This window comes from Littorina saxatilis, linkage group LG3 (assembly GCF_037325665.1).
Source record: "Littorina saxatilis isolate snail1 linkage group LG3, US_GU_Lsax_2.0, whole genome shotgun sequence".
NCBI classification, from domain to species: Eukaryota; Metazoa; Mollusca; class Gastropoda; order Littorinimorpha; family Littorinidae; genus Littorina; species Littorina saxatilis.
Genome location: NC_090247.1, coordinates 46,266,273 through 46,286,968, shown reverse-complemented (window position 1 = coordinate 46,286,968; position 20,696 = coordinate 46,266,273). Strand labels below are relative to the sequence as shown.

The 20,696-nt window shown below is 40.4% G+C and overlaps 1 protein-coding gene across 2 annotated transcripts in view; it reads left to right on the top strand.

The window, feature by feature from the left end:
* Positions 1-20,696, top strand: part of LOC138960787 (xaa-Pro aminopeptidase 1-like) — a 197,196-nt gene that overhangs the window by 84,393 nt on the left and 92,107 nt on the right. For both annotated transcript variants that reach the window (XM_070332438.1, XM_070332437.1), the window contains exons 9-10: positions 13,941-14,040; positions 14,811-14,943. In XM_070332438.1, coding sequence (XP_070188539.1) covers positions 13,941-14,040; positions 14,811-14,943 — 233 coding nt within the window. The remainder of the gene's footprint in view (positions 1-13,940; positions 14,041-14,810; positions 14,944-20,696) is intronic.

Here is a 20,696-nt window from a genome sequence, read left to right as displayed (position 1 = left end):
GCTAAGCATCCGGTTATCTCGAGTTTTCTCCGTAATACATGTCCGTGGGTTTTTCAATGTTCGGTTATTTCCGTGGCTTCATGCGGAAAGGGAACCGTCGTCTGCAATCAACGACATGGACCATTCTGGTACTTGTTGCCGACAAAAACATGATTTTAACACAGAATTTAATGTCAGAATAGCTATATAAACGCTATTGTGTTTTCATCGTAGCAATAGGGTCCGATATTTAGACTCGAACAAGTATAATGCGACTCGTCTTCGACTCGTCGGCATTATACTTGTCTCGTCTAAATATCGGGCCCTATTGCTACGCTGAAAACACAATGGCTGTTAATATTTCACTTGGGATACCGAGTCTAGTCCAAAAATCCCACAAAGCATCGGCTACTGTCTCGGCGTGGATGTCCTTCAACGCGACAGCTTCAGGGTAGCGGGTGGCAAAGTCAACCATGACGAGGATGTACCGTTTTTTGTTCTCGGACATAGGAAGAATAGGCCCGATGATATCGACGGCTACTCTTCTGAAAGCAGTCTCAAACACTGGCATCTTGCCCAATGGGACCTTCTTCGTAAGGTGTTTTGGCGCGGATCGCTGGCAAGCGTCACATGACAAGCAGTAGCGGCGGATCTCAACACCACAGCATGGCCACCAAAATTCGCGTCTAATCCTTTCGGCGGTACGACGCTGACCTTGGTGTCCTGCCATTGGATGATCATGGCCGAATGCGAGCACCTTACTACGGAACGATTTGGGAAGAATAACCTTCAAAGACTCCTCTCCTTTCCGATTGAACGTCGACTGGTACAAGATACCATTCTTTTCCACGACCCTCATGTGGCCTCTCTCTTCTCCGGTAGCAGCTTGTTTCCTGATGCTGTCTAACGAAGGATCTGTCTTCTGAGCCTCGCGTAAGTCCTTTGGAGTAAACATATCCGATGTTGGCTCCCGGCTACTTGGCTTACTCGCAGATTTGTCTCTATCATTGTCCAATTTGGACTGTGCTCTGGTATCTACGGCCCCAGCGACTGTCTCAGCGCTGTCGTGATACCAGGCAGGTTCTCTGACAGGGAAAATCGGTGTTTTCCTCCTGTCGTTCTGAGTTCCATGGAACTCCCCTATGAGCACCGGCATTATGGGATCCGCCATGACCACGACTTCTGTCTCTCCGCAGAAGAAGGGCGAATCCACATGAATGATCGCGGTCTCGCAGTACCGGACTTTACTTTTGTCCGCTAACGTGGTCCTCTTTCTCTGACCAGTCATTTTGTCGGCCGGCACAAGATGTGCAGCCACCACAATCGAGCTACAGCCCGAGTCTCTCAGGGCGGTCACTCGTTTGCCGTTGACTTTGACGTCAACTAGATCCGAAAACTTTTTTTGGTGCAGTCTCGACACAATTTATCTAACGGGGATTTTCTTCCCTGTGTTTTACGTCGGACATCTTCAACCGTCACAGCTCCGGCGGTGTTGCCTTTTTTCCGTAAGGGACAATCGCTCGAACGGTGTAGACCTACGCGACAATAGAAGCATAGTCCTGCTTCTCGGAGTTTTTCGCGTTCCGCCGGTGTCAAAGAAGATCTTTTACCTTGTTGAGGTGATGGTTTATGATCCTTCTCAAAACGTTTCGTTCCGCCCTGAGGAGTTCGCGTTGGTGTCGGTCTCAATTTATTTTGGCTTCTGTTCAGCTCATAATCGGACGCGAGTTTTCCCATCTCCTTGGCATTGATCGGGTTCCGGTCTTTGACATGCACGGCGAGATCAGAAGGCATTGACTGCAAGGACTGCTCTCGCAGGATCAAATCGGTTAATCCTTTGACAGTTTTCTCGCACGGATCAAGCTCGATCCACTTGGTTAGGTACCGATCGAGTCTAGTGATGTGTTCTTTGTAAGTTTCCGCGGGATTACGTCTAGTATTGCGGAATTTCATGCGATATTGCTCAGCGGTGAGCTGGAATCCTTCAAATAACGCGCTCTTCACCTTTTCATAGTCGTCAACATCCTCATCGTCCATTTTGGACACGATGGTACGGGCCTTACCTTTCAAGAAGTATATCAGCCGGGAGGCTTTCTTTGATTCGTCCAAATTCATATCTCTGGCATAGTGTTCAAACTGTTTGAGCCAGGATTCAACGTCATCCTTGTCATCAAGGTAAGGGATTTTGGGAATGAAACGGGGATCATGGTCATGTGAGGATTGGGAAGGATGAGCTGCGTTTTCATTCGTGTTCATCTGAACCTCGCTCTGAATGCGCAGCTCTTCTATCCTAAAGAGTCTGTCTCTCTCATTCTCTTCGAATTGGCGCTCATCTTTACGCTCTTGAGCTGCGAGTGCTAGCCTACTGGCTTCTCGCTCATGTTCACGCTCTTGAGCTGCTCGTTCTTTATCCCTCTCCCCTTGGACGAATGACTGTAGTTCCCTTCCCTCCAAACCCAACTCTTTCCCCATGGTGATCAATTCTTTGATCGAACTGACGCTGGGACTTGATGGAACGGTCTGCTCGACCTGTCCGTTCACAGGCTGAGCGGCGTGGCCGTCATCACCTAGATCGGTGATATCAATCAGATTTGCTCCTTCTGTATATTCTGGGTCTATGCCCACGGTTGACGAGAATCTGGTGTAGTGCTGATGATGTCTGGTATCAGCCATTTTAGGTAATCCCTCAAAATACAAAACTTTGGTACATCCACTCTTGGTGGTACTCTAATATGGAAGACTCTTACCCGCAGGTATTGTTCAACCTTTCAACACTGGTACAAACAATGTTACACGCGCACGTGATTTTTCCTACACCTGTCCTTCGTCTCTATCTTGAACCGAAACGACTAACTAGGACTTAGCGGTGTGTCGCTGAGTAAGTTGCCTTACAAAGCCTTATGTGATGACGACCTTCAGTCTGTCAAACACACCCACAGAAGTTTTCCCTACTATTAACTATCAACCCGCGGGTTATAGATAACTAATAATGTGAAGCACAACTTAGATAAGCAACACGTTTTAAATGTTACTCCGACTAGAGTTATAATTTAATCTGAACTTAAACTAAGGTCCTAGTACTATCGAGCGTCCATCCTGGTTGGAATTATAACACACTCACCGTTTTGATCAGAACTTGAGAGTATAATTCGAACCGACAGTTAGTTAGTAAACTGCCAATTTCCCGTGAAGTTGTCGAACATCAATTCTATGTCTTACCTTATGACTATGATACTGTTCGACGAACTAGATGGAAATCCTTCCACGAATTAATTTAGCAAAAACGCTGTTCGTGAACAACAGCGATCGCGAAGATTCTTTGGGCAGAATGTACCCAAATCAAACACGGAGTTATTTAAAATTTCTTCTTACAGAAATAATTTAAATATTCTACTTACCACCGTCTGGTCTGTATATGAGTGAATCCGACATGAAGCAGGAAATGATTTTGAATTTTGAAGAAAGAAAAAATGAAGAAAGATTTTTCCAGAAAATATTCTAATTTCCGTCGCTTCACGGATAATTTGACTAACTAATTTATGGGGTAAACCAGTTGTCAATGCAAGTTTTTCTTAGGTACGAACACGAGTTCAGTATAGATCTCCGGACAGAGCCCCCATTGTTGCAGTTCCACTTTTTACCTTGTGTTTTAGATATACAATATCTAAGAACACACCAAAGTTCTATTCAATACTTTACAACAGTCGTGCTTCAAATCAATCTCGTGAAACACTGATGATTTAGATTAATGAATAATTTATTGGTTGGTAATATTTCCGGATTCTTTAACAAACTATTTCTATTTTAGATCTAACGAATTCACGTTCATAGTTAATTGTTCTTGCATTGACAGCTAGTTTAATGTCGAACTGGACTTATCTTAAATGGGCTGGTTAGTTACAAAGTCCGAATGTCCTGATGGAAGCCTGGATTCACATGATGACCGTAGCAGTGACGAACTTGATGAAGATTACTGGATGATGATGATAATTAGTAGACAAACTCCTTTTGCTCCTCGCTGGTGGATCACACTGGTGGCGTAGCTTGATTAGTTCACCCTTATCCCAGCGGATCCTAGACGCTCGAACCCCTGGATCAAAGGTAATACTTGTTATTAACAACGGTATCCTAGGATCAAGGTTAATTTTGATTTCTTGCCCTATCTTCATGTCGGGCGGTTCGCAGACAAACCAAGCATGGTTACTGAATAAAATACTAGATCTATATGCCGAACTAACTTGCAGCATGTACGTTTATGATTAACTTCATTAAACATTCTAAAACAAATATATGCGACATAGATGTGAGTGTATAATAGCTGTTCCTTGATGGGCGCTCGATATTACAACGACACCATACCTCTTGATGCTCCTTTCCGGACACTACTCTACGAGTCTGTGCGGCTGCGGGTTACATCTCAGGCCTTGGGATGGTAGGTTAGGTGCCGGCGGCTTTTCATCGGTGGTTACACAGGATTCTTGTTCCCCACTTGTAGCCTCTCAGTACCCGGCAAATAGAGTGACCGTAATGGTTAGCGGTTCACGTTTCCTTCCTCCAAATAACTGTTTTCATCCCACGATGCAACTCCATGAGTTACGTAAATTCGCATATTAATGACGCAGTAATGACGTTGATCCAACATGTAGATTCTCATACTAGTGGCGTCATTACTTCGTCTCCAAGGTCTCGTAGACTCTTACCCTAATGATGCAACAAAATATTTCAGTCTCGGCTAAACAAGAGTTGTTTGGAGTTGAGTCGTAACAAGGTGTAGTTGTTGGACTGTAGTGTAGAGGCTGATTGGCAGTGCTATGGGGTGAGGGTGGTGCTGGGGAGGAGAATATATCGTATGTAATTGAATACTAATAAGCATGATCAGTTAGACTCGAGTTAAAAACTATGTTGATCGCCACAGACATTACATAATAGATCCCTGAGCCTTGAGTCCGAGTCTGGAGATACGCACGCGATATAAGACTTCATATAATAATAATAAAGTAGATGTGTACTGCCGGGCAGTACATACCCCAAGCGAAGTCGTCCATCTGTGTGTACATGATTCTCTCTCTCTCTCTCTCTCTCTCTCTCTCTCTGTCTTAAAATGTGTCATCGATGACGTGTTTTCATACTTGCTAATGCGGCAGGCTAATCATGACGTCAAATTGAAACTTCTTGAAGTCTCTCAGAAAGGGACATGAAAACCATGTGGGGGTTACTGGTTTGGGCTGAAAAAAAACCCAACTCCACCTAAAATTCAAGCGCCTATGGGGCTGAATTATGCAGCATAAATTGTGAAACATCAGGATATCTCACACTTTCAATTCTGCCATCATGTCAAATCTGACAACAAACCTACCCACAAAATGTCATAAATATCGGTGTAGAATTGAGACTTAACGGTTTTTAACTGCCAAAAATAAGTTTTTTTGACTGGAATAGTTTGTCTTGAAATTCAGTTTGGGACAACGGACCCACCCACTAAATTTCATAAAGATAGGTGAAAATTTAAATGTAACGGTTTTTAACTGCCAAAATTATGTTTTTCTTCTGGAAAAGTATGGAGTGAAAATCAGTTGGGGACAACGAACCTACCCACAAAATTTCATAAATATCGATGAAGAATTGAGATTTAACGGTTTTTAACTGCCAAAAATAAGGTTTTTTGTCTGGAAAAGTATGTCTTAAAATTCAGTTTGGGACAACGGACCCACCCACTAAATTTCATAAAGATAGGTGAAGAATAGAAATTTAACGTTTTTTAACTGCCAAAATTATGTCTTTCTTCTGGAAAAGTATAGAGTGAAAATCAGTTGGGGACAACGAACCTACCCACAAAATTTCATAAATATCGGTGAAGAATTGAAATTTAACGGTTTTTAACTGCCAAAATTATGTTTTTCTTCTGGAAAAGTATGGAGTGAAAATAAGTTGGGGACAACAAACCTACCTTTAAAATTTCATAAGAATCAGTGAAGAAATAGGATTTAACGATTTTTTAACGGCCTTTAAATCATTGGTGATGTCATCATAACCCAGTCGTTGTAGTTGTCGTCGTAGTTGTTGGTGTTGTTGTTGTCATGTTCGTTGTCGTGATTGTTGTTGTTCTCGTGTTGTTGTTTTTGTTGTTGTTGTTGTTGTTGTTGTTGTTGTTGTTGTTGTTGTTGTTGTTGTTGTCGTCGTCGTCGTCGTCGTCGATGTCATTTGTTGTTGTTGTTGTTGTTATCGTCGTCGTCGTCGTCATCGTCGTCGTTGTCAGAGGTTATTTCTAAAGATTTCATTGATAGTCTTTGTTCTCGTCACCAAGACTTGCTAAGAACAAGCTTGGAACAGCAAGAGTTCCAAGAACAAGATTAGAACAACTCATTACATCATTACCAGTACGTCATTTGTATTTAGAACACACTTTAGAAAAAAACTCTTCAGCTACAAACCAGTCACCCTCACATGTCCGAGGTGTTTGTCTAAACCACTTACTGAAATGTTTTGAGGTTTAATGACCATACACATGTTGAACCGGTGAGTGTCTTCCGCTGCTTAATTCGCAAATAACTATTTTATTAAAGTCCGCTTGAAACGCTCAAAGATGAAATTCCATGTTAAAAAGTGACAAAAGTTTCACATTTTCCCGTTGTAACAGCTTCTGATGATATTATATGAAAATTCTGATCCTCTGAGAGGATTCCCCGAAACAAAATCAGTTTGTACGCCTAATTTTAATAGAATTGTCCAAACAGTGTCGCTAATATTGTGCTAAAAGATGAATTCTAGAACAATGTCCAGACAGACACCACTTGGCAAAAAAAATTTCAGTGCTGGGAGATGAAAAAAAAAACTACCTCGCTACGCGCGGGCTCCGCCCGCGCTCCGCTTGGATTAAAAAAATCACAAGCATGTTACTGTACCTTTCGTTTTGCCATTGAGATTGGTAGAAGGCAATGTTGAGTGGTGAACACAAGTTGCGTTGATCACTGCTTCACCATGTGGTCAATCCCCTTTGATCCGCAGATTGCACCAGCACAAACCAACACAGTGTTATGATCGTAAACAGCCCACATGGCCAATAAATCTAAGAAAACAAACACTAGATAGATCTAATCGGAGACCCTGCAAACCGAGTCATGCTTTTGAAATTCAATGAAAATCTGTCTGTCAATGAAGCAGATAGATCTATCCTTGCGATTGTTTTTGCAAGCAGATAAATGTTTGAACTTCACTTATTCCGTTTTCATTCAACAAATTGATATTTTGCAAGATGCATTTCGTGCCAATGAGCTGAACAAACAATCAAAATGAAGCAAGTGGTACATTCTTGAAGACAAAATTCAGTCACGCAAACAAACTGAAGGGAAAGAATCTAGCTTACTGCTGTACTGATTTCGCCAAATAAAAGCATTTGCATGCCGAAGTTATTCCTGCTTTGATTCCAATCATTCTAATTGATCTGAATGCAAAAAAATATACGTAAACGAGCTGATCAAAATGAGTAACATTGCACCTGCCTATTACTCCGTCACGGCGGAGGGCTGACCGTGCACCCAAAAGCGGACTCAACCAAATGGGTATTTTTTGAAAGCTTGGGGCCTGCCAAACATAAAAATCGATGTTAACAAGAAATATTCAAGGGCGCACTTTCTCTTTTCAGTCAAAATTCAACTATACTCTGAAGAGTGATGCACGAGCATTTCAGACGCTTGCCTCTGAAAAAAGAAGTTCTCAGCCAAATTACGAATTCAAACTGGTACGTTTTACATATAAATGTGTTAGTTGGTATCTTTTGATTATCACAAAACAATTTGCGACTGCTTTGGCCGAGGATGCTGGTGACAGTATCATTATTATGAACCCTACCCTAAATCCAGGAAAGACGTCGTCCAAAATGTAGGTAAGTTTTGATTAAAAATAAATTCACACAAGACTAGTATTGTTGTTTGGCTTCAATGGATATATTTTCGTCAAGTATGATGTCTCCACATCATATCTGTAAAATATGAATGGTTTTGAACCATATACTATGTCACTATGACCTTCCAATCTTCCTAACCCCCAGCCCAGTAAAGCGTGCGAGACGTTTCCTGAAAAAATGTCGCTTTGTGGTGCGAGTTCTAACACAACTAACACATTTATATGTAAAGCGTACCAGTTTGAGTTCGTAATTTGGCTGAGAACTTCTTTTTTCAGAGGCAAGCGTCTGAAATGCTCGTGCATCACTCTTCAGGGTATAGTTGAATTTTGACTGAGAAGAGAAAGTGCGCCCTTGAATATTTCTTGTTAACATCGATTTTTATGTTTGGCAGGTCCCAAGCTTTCAAAAAATACCCATTTGGTAGAGTCCGCTTTTGGGCGCACGGTCAGCCCTCCGCCGTGACGGAGTATATAGACTGTACTGCGAAAGCGAAGGTCGTCTGCGACTGGAGATTTTGAAGTCGAACAGCGTCGTTTCTTCACTCTCAGCGGTTGTCTTCATCGGAAAAGTGAAAAGCCTGACTTGCAATCTAGCGAACGACACATTCTGTCTTTCCGTTCGGGCGTTGTTTTTGTGTACAATCTCTGAAAATGTTATTTCGAAAAAGGCGGCCGTCATTATTTTGGGGTTTCCGCCTAGTGGTGTTTTAAACCGGTTTCAGACCGGAACACACTGAGCAGATGAAAACAAAATGGCAGCCACCAGCAGCAGCAGCAGCTGAAAACTAGTACTGTAATTGGATTAATTAACTTGTTATGTATTGTCCCGCTGAAAATGTATTATATAACAGAATTATGGGAACAACAACAACAACACACACACACACACACACGCACACACACACACACACTTATGCACATACACGCAAACATTAGTTAAATTGTTGTTGAATTAAAAAGTAATTTAATGGAAATGTAACCTGTAATGTAAAAGAAAACAAAATTAAAATTTCATAAAAAAAAGAAAAAAAAGACCAATGAAGAAGGATATGCTCACCGCCCAAAAAGAAGAAGAAAAAAAAAAAAAAAAAAAAAAAGACGAAAGAGGCAAAAAAGATGGGTTGAAGCAGCCTTGCATGCAACTGAGGTCAAAAAAAAAAAAAAAAAAAAAACAAAATGGCAGCCACCATGAAATCCGAAAGGTCACGCAAAAAAGTCGTGAATACTGTAATCGATTTGAGAAATGTGCATACCGAATAATACATGATAAAGAAGGATTCTTTGTGCCCGAAAATGGGCCACAGTTGGAGATGGAAGTTCACCAAAAATTGGGACCATACTAACAAAAATACGGTGGGTAAAATTGGCGCCCCCATTTTTTGAGCAAACGCCACCCAAGGCCGCTTTGGACGGGTAGAAATTCCGTAGTTTCCAAGTCTATGGATAAAGCTCGCGTAAGAAGAATACGTCACGGTCGAAAGTCTTTGACGTCAATTAATGCATCATGACGTCATGCCTCCCTGTAGTCTTTCTCTCTCGCGCGGTGTGTGTGTTTGTGTTCATTTTGTGCACATGTGTTAGTGTTACTGTTTGTGTGTGTGTGTGTATGTGTGTGTGTGTGTTTGTGTGTGTGTGCGCACGCGTGCATGAGTCTGTACTCGTGTGTGTGTGAGTGTGTGTGTGTATTTGTGTGTGTGTGTATTTGTGTGTGTGTGTGTGTGTGTGTGTGTGCGCACGCGTGCATGAGTCTGTACTCGTGTGTGTGCGCACGCGTGTATGAGTCTGTACTCGTGTGTGTGTGGGGTGTGTGTGTATGTGGGGTGTGTGTGTGTGTGTGTGCGCGCACGCGTGCATGAGTCTGTACTCGTGTGTGAGTGTGTGTGGTGTGTGTGTGTGTGTGTGTGCATAAGTGTATGTGTGTGCGTGTATGTCTGTTTGTTTGTAAAGGTGTGTATGTCCATATGTGCGTACGGGTGTGTGTTTTGTGTCTATGAAGTTTTTGTGAGAGATTGAGTGAGTGCGTGTGAGTGAGTGTGTGTATGTGTGCGTGTGTGACTTGGGTGTGTGTGTGTGTGTGTGTGTGTGTGTGTGTGTGTGTGTGTGTGTGTAAGAAAGACTGAGAGAGAGGGAGAAAGAGAGTGTGTGTGTGTGTGTGTGTGAATGTGTGTGTGCATGAGTTTGTGTGTATGTTTGTGTGTGTATGAGTGTGTATATGTGTTTGTTTGTAAAGGTGTGTGTGTCCGTCTGTCTATGTGCGTATTTGTTTGTTTGCTTAACGCCCAGCCGACCACGAAGGGCCATAATTATCAGGGCGGTGCTGCTTTGAGATATAAAGTGCGCCACACACAAGGCAGAAGTCGCAGCACAGGCTTCATGTCTCACCCAGTCACATTATTCTGACACCGGACCAACCAGTCCTAGCATGCACTAACCCCATAATGCCAGACGCCAGGCGGAGCAGCCACTAGATTGCCAATTTTAAAGTCTTAGGTATGATCCGGCCTGGGTTCTAACCCACGACCTCCCGATCACGGGGCGGACGCCTTACCACTAGCCCAACCGTGTATGTGCGTATGAGTGTGTGTTTTGTGTGTATGAGATTTGTGTGAGTCAATGTGTGTGTGTGTGTGTGTGTGTGTGCGTGTGTGTGTGTCTGCGGGTGTGTGCGTGCGTACATGCGTGCCTATGTACATGTGTGTGTGTGTGTGTGGGGGGGGTGTGTCAGTTTGTATGGGTGTGTGTCTGTTTGTATAAGAGAGAAAAAAAAGAGAGAGAGAGAGAGAGTGGGTGGGTGGGTGTGTGTTTGTACGTGTGCGTAAGTGTATGTGTGTGTATGTGTGTTTGTTTATATGTGCGTATGGGGGTGTGTTTTGTGTGTATGAAGTGTGTGTGAGAGAGTGAGTGAGTGCGTGTGAGTGTCTATGTGTGTACGTGTGTAACTTTGGGTATGTGTGTGTGTGTGTGTGTGTGTGTGTGTGTGTGTGTGTGTGTGTGTGTTCGTGTGTGTTTGAGAGAGAGAGAGAGAGAGAGAGAGGTGTTTGTCTTTCGCTGGGGTATGCAGTGCCTTGGCGTTGCACATCTACTTAATTTCTCAGAGTCAACTTATTTGGACACCGTATTCAGCTACACCCCGGACACAACCTCATCGATGAGATATTTCAACACGTGCTCTCAGCGCGCAGCGCTGTGCGCGCTGAACCGATTTTTTTTTTTTTAATTTTTTTTTTTTACAATTTTATTCAAATAAATAACAACAATCAACAATATCTCATACAATGAATTAAATACATCTTATCGAGTACAACAAGCTAACTTTTTTTTTAACGTTTTGTTCTTCGAACACTCACACAAAAATGCTTCTTATCTGTAACTGCCTATTAAAAATACTTTCCAACGGTAAAAACGAATTTGTTTTTTTATATATACTAACGCACATCTTTCCGATTAAGATAATGTGGTTCAATTTATACATAGTTGCCTTTTTCACCATTACAAAATGCATACCAAATAAAACATCACTAACTTTCAAAACAATCTTAATTTCTAAAGTACGAAAAATAAATTCTTCAATAAACTTCCAGAATTTGTATACAACCGGGCATTCAAAAAAGAAGTGTTCAATGAAATCAGTTACATCACAACAGTAATTACATTTATTAGTTTCCGTTACTTTCATTTTACACAGGAGAATGTTGGTCGGATAAATGTTGTGCATAATTTTCCAGTGTAAAACTCTTAATCTAGTCTCTTGTGTTGACTGATGGGCAACTATCCAAGATCGTTCATCAATTTCTACATTAAACTTTCTCTTCCAAAATCCTCCGGAACATGGTACATCTGTTTTCATATTAATAATCTCTTTCCGATATTCTTTGGCACTTAACACATTTTTGCCGTTAAACAGTGGGGTAATACAAACATCATCAGTCATATTTACAACATTTTTCCTCATGAATAATGACACAGCAGCTTTTACAACATTATATTCAAGAATTCGGCTTGGCGAATATCCAATCAAATCACATATATCTTGATATGATAATATGTCTCCCGAACGTACAATGTCAGTTAATACCAATACACCTCGTCGTATCCAACTTTCAAAAAATAAAACTTTGCCACTATACGTTATGCATGCATTATTCCATAATAAAATCGGCCCGATTGTCCCACGATCGTAGTGGTTATTATCCAGCCAATATTTTAATACTGCTTTCCAAAAGTGTGATTTCACTAGGTCTAACCCTTTAAATCTTGCACTGTTTACATTCGATAAGAAACATTCAAAGTGCTTTCCAAAACGCAAATACATCATCTTTGGAGTGAGACTCCAATTATCATTTTCATTTGATGTAGTCAGTTGTGAAACCCATTGTAATAAAAAAGAAATTTGCATTTGCCTAATATCGATCATTTTTAAACCACCTTTTTCAATTTCAAAACATAAAACGCTTCTTTTCACCTTTTCAAAGGCCTTCCGATTACAATCTCTTTTTCGCCACAAAAATCTGTACAATAAGGTATTGACTTCATTCAAAACACAGTCAGGTAATACAAACGCTTGCATAATATACACAAATTGTGAAATTAAAAACGTTTTCACAATACATATTTTCCCTAAAATGCTCAAATTTCGCTTCTCCCATGCACAAATCAATCGCTTAATATTCCTTATTCTTCCAGTCCAGTTATCTTCTACCAAAGAAGCACTCTTATCATTACAAAAATATACACCCAAAATCTTCAACTTCTTCTTCCAAACAAAATTATAAAATGTTTCATCACAATGTTTCCTACTACCCAACCACATCGCCTCAGACTTTCTCTTATGTATCCTTAAGCCTGAAAAGCTAGAAAAGTCATTCATTATTTCAAGTGCATAATACATATCAATCTCATCCTTTAAAAAAAGGGTGATATCGTCTGCATACAGAGCAATTTTAATAACGGTTGCAATATCAACATTATTCCATAACGAAATTCCTTTAATACGTCTACACTGTCTTATTTTTGATGCCAACAATTCAATGGCCAGTACAAAGGCCAAACATGAAAACGGGCACCCTTGACGAATCCCGGCTTTCACATCAAAAAAATCCGACAACCATCCACAATACTGCACTGAGCTAACCGTGTCGTTCATTAACACAGTCACCCATTGAACAAATTCTGGCCCAAACCCGAATTTTTGAAAGGCTTTAATAATAAACTCTTTTGAAATACTATCGTACGCTTGAACACAGTCAATTGCGACCAACAGACCAGGTTGATTTAACTCGTGTGACTGTTCGATTACATCATCAATTAACCTTAATATTGTAGATACTTTTCTGCCTTTAATATAACCGACTTGATCTTTCTGAACAATATCACCAATAACGCTTCCTAACCTTTTTGCCAAACACTTGGCTATCAGTTTATAATCGCTGTTTGTAAGGGAGATGGGTCTCCAGTTCTTTAATTCATTTTTGGGCAAGTCCTTTCCCTTGAAAGGACCGATTTTTGTTTTTTGTTTTTTGTTGTTGTCGGGATCCACTACCAGTAACTCTTCCTTATCTTCTCCAGTGTTTTCAGCCGCGATTATCTCCCTTCCTCCGTGTGGCGTCAATCCATATTCCCGTTACTACGTTACTATTTTTAGAAGGTCACTGCACGTTACTATTTTTAGAAGGTCTCCAGTGTTTTGCGCGTTTATCTCCTTTCCTTCGGGTCCCAGGCGCAGCCTGGTATTCGGCTCTACTTCTTCCCGGCGAAGCCGGTACCCGGCGAGGCGGGTAATCATCTAGTTCATAAATAGGTGTGTAATTATAAATATATTATGACCATGGTTTTAATTACTGTAAGTTTACCAAATTAACTTAATTTCATAATTAAACTGTATAATGTCTTCAATATTCGCAGAAAATCAAAAAATGCAATGAAGGGTTCCCTGAATTAGTTGTATTGAATTTCTTACAAATATTTAACTTCTGTTATTTGTCTTCAGAAAGATTGTATATCGAATTGTTTGCTTGTCGGGCAATGATGAAGTTCCAAACTTAATCGTCTTTTGATCACAGGGCTGTTCAACATCCGAGGTAGTGACATAGACTTCAACCCGTTCTTCGTATCCTATGCCATTATAGAAGTTTACGAACAAAACAATGCCGACAAAATCAGGTAAGGATGTAAAGAACTGACTGTTGAGTTATCAGGTCAGGGCAGAGGCAGAAATAGAGAGAGAGAGAGAGAGAGAGAGAGAGAGAGAGAGAGAGAGAGAGAGAGAGAGAGAGAGAGAGAGAGAGAGAGAGAGAGAGAGAGAGAGAGAGAGAGAGAAATACTGGCGGTAGTGTTTTTCATTGGGCATCTTACTTGGTTGTCCATGCATGTATATCCTGTCATGTGAGAAATCCTTTGGTTCGACTCGAATACCAAGGGGGGAGAGAGAGAGAGAGAGAGAGAGAGAGAGAGAGAGAGAGAGAGAGAGAGAGAGAGAGAGAGAGAGAGAGAGAGAGAAAATACTGGCGGTAGTGTTTTTCATTGGGCATCTTACTTGGTTGTCCATGCATGTATATCCTGTCATGTGAGAAATCCTTTGGTTCCACTCGAATACCAAGGGGACAAGAGGGGGACTGCTGCCCTCTACCAGGCAGCGTTCCTGTCGCGATCTGGAAAGAAATACTGGTTATGAGCTTGTTCGTTCTGTAGACCTGTAGACTGCATTGGCTTGGATGAAGACTGGTTAGGCAAAACAAACAAAAAAAATAGTCTGTTTGCGGTAACATAGGCAAAAAAAATAGGGTCGGTAGGTCGGGATTTTTTAAAATTTTTTTAAAACATATTTTTAAGTTATTTTGCCAAAAAAATAGGGTCGGTCGGGATACCGTAAACAGACTTTTTTTTTTGCCTTAAAAAGAGCTCATGTCAAAAGCGGGTTCGTTGTTGTGCAGACTATATATATACGACAAGGCTCGGCGCCTGACCATGGACCCCAGTGACAGTGAGACCCGTCACAAGTTGCACGAGCATCTTAACACTAGTGCAGATGGACAGTGCCAAGCTAAGGAGACGTTCTGTGTGGAGGTTGGTCTGTCATCTCTCTCTCTGCCTGCATGTCTGTTCAACAGTTCGTCTGTCTGTCTGTCTGTCTCTCTTGCAACCTGCTTGTCTGTCATTCGCTCTGTCTGTCTGTCCGTCTGCGTCTGCCTTGCTGGGAGTTTTCTGTGTATAAGCCACTGCCCTCCCTAAATTGATTCCCCCATCAGAACTCCCCGAGACTTTCAGCAATTTCTTTGACCAGAAGATCTCTGACATTCGCAAAGGTCTCGACTCATCCAAAACACAAATGTCCTTCGCCGCATTTTCAGGGACCCCCCTTACACGGTTTAGCCCTGTTTCTGAGAAGTTTGTTTTTGAACTTATTTCAAAATGTGCTCCAAAATCCTGCACACTTGACCCCATTCCCACGTCACTCATGAAAACTTGCCTGGATTTCCTTGTTCCTGTTGTAACGAGAATCTTAAGCCTTTCTCTTCAGTCTGGGTCTGTGCCTGCACAGTTTAAAGAGGCAGTCATAACACCACTTCTAAAAAAGCCAGGCCTTGACACGGAGTGCTTAAAGAACTATAGACCCATTTCAAACTTACCCTTTCTGACCAAGCTGTTAGAAAAGTGTGTGCTAGCGCAGCTCCAAGAACATCTGCTGAGTAATGATCTTTTGGACGTCCATCAGTCCGCATACAAGAAAAATCATAGCACAGAAACCGCTCTTCTTTACGTAACTGACAAGCTGCTGACCAGTGCTGACAACAAGGAAGTGTCTGTGCTCGCACTCTTGGACCTCTCGGCGGCATTTGACACCATCGACCACGACGTCCTCCTAAAGAGACTACAGTTCACGTTTGGAATTGCCGACAAAGCCTTCCAGTGGTTCGTGTCATATCTCTCTGAACGCTTTCAAAGAGTACAAATAGGTCAAAAAGAATCATCCCCTGTTCCCCTGAAGCATGGAGTACCTCAGGGCTCTGTTCTAGGCCCGGTTCTGTTTACACTATATACACAGGACCTATCTGACGTCATCTCGAGGCATGGCTGCGAACACCACAAGTATGCCGACGACACCCAAATAGAGGATTCTGCTCCCCCCAGTGATTTTCCAAAAGTGGTTAAAAACACTGAGCGCTGCATTGAGTCAGTTAAAGACTGGATGATAGACAATAAACTCAAGCTGAATGACTCAAAAACTGAGGTGATGCTGTCAGGCTCAAGGCATGCTTTAAATCAGATTGACTGTACTTCCCTGACAATAGGCGACACTCAGATTGTTTCCCAAACCGCTGTTAAGGACCTAGGCGTGTACCTGGACTCTGCTCTGACAATGCAAAAACACATTAGTTTTGTTTGTAAATGTGCCTTTTTTGAGTTGCGCAAGATTTCCTCTGTCAGATCATTCCTGACACTCCAAGCCACTGTTCAACTTGTCTCCTCTCTGATCCTGAGTCGACTTGACTACTGCAACTCATTGCTTGCCGGCCTCCCCACTGAAGAACTTGATCGCTTACAGAGAGTCCAGAACAGTGCTGCAAGGCTCATTCTGCAAAAGTCTAAGAAAGACCATGTCACTCCCCTACTTACCACCCTTCACTGGCTTCCTATGAAGTACAGAATCGAGTACAAGCTCGCTCTGTTAGGGTACCGCTGTTTTGAGAAATCACTCCCCCCCTATTTGTCCCATTCCCTCAGTATCTACGAGCCATCCCGTTCTCTCAGATCCTCCTCTGAAAAACTCCTTCGCATCCCCAAAACCAGGACCAAGACCTTTGGTGAAAGAACCTTTAGGTACCAGATTCCGACCGTCTGGAACTCGCTTCCAAGTTCTATCCGTGATTCCAGCAGCCTTTCCTCCTTCAAAACCCAACTCAAAACATACCTGTTTCGTAAATCCTTTGCTTAGCCTGAGTAGACTCTCCACAACTCTATTCTGTTTTGGAACTCTCTACCCTGTATGTGCTTTATGGTCTCTTTGTCAATGGTATATTTGTGTGTGCGCGTGCGTGCGTGTGTGTGTGTGTGTGTGTGTGTGTGTGTGTGTGTGTGTGTGTGTGTGTGTGTGTGTGTGTGTGTGTACTTTTAACATTGTACGCTAAGTTTTGCTTAGTGCTTGGGTTCTTGGTGTTATGTCTCAGTTAAATGTATGCTTTGTATGCTTGTTGATTTGTGCTAGTTTATTCTATAATGAATTTGTAAAGCGCCTGGAGCCAATTGATGGGACTCGCGCTATAGAAAAGTTATTTATTATTATTATTATTATTATTATAATTAGCTTTAGTGATGTACGTTGATTATATATATATAAATTTATAATAGAGTGCTGCTAAAAATGCCAAAATGTGCACTCGATCGCTTGTACTTTTAAAGAAAAGTTAAATATAGAATGACGTTAAGGCTGGAGTACACTTTGGAGGCCCAATTTCAAAGTGATTAGGTAGTTTTAAAAGTTACTTTTTCTGTTAGTTCAATGTTTGCTTTATCAGGAAAATACAAAATATAAAGGGCTTAACGCGCAAAATTTTAAGATAACGACTGAAGTTTAAGCATAGGTATCAGATTTTTTCACGCAAACACTACTGAATAAGTTGCAATATTGTATTGTGAAAATGTAAACAAAATAACAATCAGATGATCACAAACTGAAGAAGAGAAATAGGGAAGCAAAATAGAACATTAAACGTAGTGATTTTACTTGTGAATTCGGAAAAAAATCCTTTTGTATCCATTTTGAAGCTCAATTTGAAGCATGGAACACCAACAAACATTGATTAAAAGTGTTAAAGTGATTACAGTGTTCAGAAATAGTGTTAGATACCAAGTTGAGTTATCCCTCTTTACCAATTTAAAAAAAAGTACACCTCTTAACGCGCAAAATTTTGAACTGTGATGCTTTTACTACCCCCATCCCCTTCCCATTTGTCAGAAAAGAGTGCATATTATCTTCCAAATAGAAAAGCAGGGTAGTCAGATGATCAAAAACTTAAGAAGAGAAAGAGGGAAGCAAAATAGAACATCCAACATAATGATTTAACTTGTGAATTATGAGAAAACTATTTTTTTTACCCATTTGTGAAGCTTAATTTGAAACTTGGAACACAGACAAACATATATTAAAAGTGTTAAAGTGATTACAGTGTTCAGAAATAGTGTTAGATACCAAGTTGAGTTATCCCTCTTTACCACTGTTAAAAGAAATACACCTCTTGTCGGCCAAAATCTTGAACTGTGATACTTTTACTTCCCCCACCCCCTACCCATTTTTTCAGAAAAGAGTGCATATTATCTACCAAATAGAAAAGCAGGGTAGTAAGATGATCAAAAACTGAAGAACAGAAATAGGGAAGCAAAATAGAACATCCAACATAGTGATTTAACTGGTGAATTCTGAAAAAAACCCACTTTTTTACTCATTTTATTAGCTGAATTTTAAAGCTTGGAAGACAGAGAGAAAAAAAATGAAAGTGCTAAAGTGGTTACAGTGTTCAGAAATACATGTAGTGTTTGGTACCAAGTTGAGTTATCCCTCTTCATCACAGTTAAAAGAAACACACCTCTTGTCGTGCAAAATCTTGAACTGTGATGCTTTTACTACCCCCACCCCCTACCCATTTTTCAGAAAAGAGTGCATATTATCTTCCAAATAGAAAAGCAAGGTAGTCAGATGATCAAAAACTTCAGAACAGAAATAGGGAAGCAAAATAGAACATCCAACATAGTGATTTAACTGGTGAATTCAGAAAAAAAACCAATTTTTTACTCATTTTATATGCTGAATTTAAAGCTTGGAAGACAGAAAAAAAATTTAAAAGTGCTTCAGTAGTTACAGTGTTCAGAAATAGTGTTAGATACAAAGTTGAGTTATTCCTCTTCATCACAGTTGAAAGAAACACACCTCTTGTCGCGCAAAATCTTGAACTGTGATGCTTTTACTACCCCCACCCCCTACCCATTTTTCAGAAAAGAGTGCATATTATCTTCCAAATAGAAAAGCAAGGTAATCAGATGATCAAAAACTTTAGAACAGAAAGAGGGAAGCAAAAAACAACATCCAACAGAGTGATTTAACTGGTGAATTCAGAAAACACACACTGTTTTACTCATTTTATAAGCTGAATTTAAAGCTTGGAAGACAGAACAAATAAATTAAAAGTGCTAAAGTGGTTACAGTGTTCAGAACTAGTGTTAGATACCAAGTTGAGTTATCCCTCTTCATCACAGTTAAAAGAAACACACCTCTTGTCGCACAAAATTTTATACTGTGATGCTTTTACTACCCCCACCCCCTACCCATTTTTCAGAAAAGAGTGCATATTATCTTCCAAATAGAAAAGCAAGGTAATCAGATGATCAAAAACTTAAGAAGATAAATAGGGAAGCAAAATAGAAAATCCAAAATAGTGATTTAACTGTAGATTTCAGAAGAAAAAAACCCTTTTTTTTTAATCATTTTTGAAGCTGAATTAGAAGTTTGGAAGACAGAAAAAAAAGAAGAAAAAAAGTGCTTTTAAAGTGGTTACAGTGTTCAGAAATAGTGTTGGATACCAAGTTGAGTTTTTGCTCTTTATAAAAGAAACACACCTCTTGTCGCGCAAAATCTTGAACTGTGATCCTTTTACTACCCCCGCCCTCTACCCATTTGAACAGAAAAGAGTGCATAATTTGTATTCTCTTCCAATTAGAAAAATAAGTAAAAGCAACTGGACATTTTTAAAATACATCTTTTCTGTCAGTCCAAGGATTGCTTAGTCCATTAAAAACAAACAGACTAGGATATAGCGCACCCATTTTAAGAAAAAGTTAACATGATAATTGATATATCAGACTTTTTTTTATGCAATTACTACTGAAGATTCCAGACCAGGTAAAACAATCATTTTATATCCTGTCACATTTTTTTAATTTTATTTTTATAAATCTATCTATAGCGAGTCTTGTCTCTTTGTGTCGTTTAGTTATTTTCAAGAATTCTATCCTGGCAACAACAACAACAAAAACACCTACCTACCTACCCTATTTTGTTTAGCCATGTTAATAGAAACAGACAATTTATTTGTTTTGGCCTAAAGATCTTGAAACATTTGTTTTAATAGAGAAATAACAAGTACAGCCATTAGCTGTGTCACTCGAATTTCTTTGTCAGGCTGAAACTTAGCTGTTGCGTTGGTGTCTGCTGTGTGTATCTGGGTCCAAAGCAACTTTCACATTCTCATCTACACACTCACGTTAGGCCAAAAAAAAAAAATTGTCTGTTTCTGGTAACATGGCTAAAAAAAATAGGGTCGGTAGGTCGGGATTTTTTTTTTTTTTTTTTTTTTTTTATTTTTTTAACCCCAAATGTAGACCAATAAAACTAACTTTAAAAATCGCGCAAAGAGACTGGATTCACTATACATAGAGACGAGACACTCAACACATTTACAAATCGTCAGCGGACTTTCGTTTTCACACGTTTTTGTTGTTCATTTTCTCACCCTGTCCTTTACCACCAAAAAATAAATAAAAATTTTTGAGTTTGGAAAAAAAAAGTTTAGGGTCGGCGCCGAAATTTAGGGTCGGTCGGGTGACCAGAAACAGACAATTTTTTTTTTTTGGCCTTACACAAGTATATACAATTCCACCCACAGAGGCGTTCGGGGATGGGGGTCTCGCACTCGGGCGAATCACACCACAAAATACAAAGTATAACGTACACAGATTTTACTATTGAACCAAAAAGCAAATTAAAACATGAATAAATCAATCAAGCAAAACTTCCACACAATGACACACTCACTCTCGGTTCACAC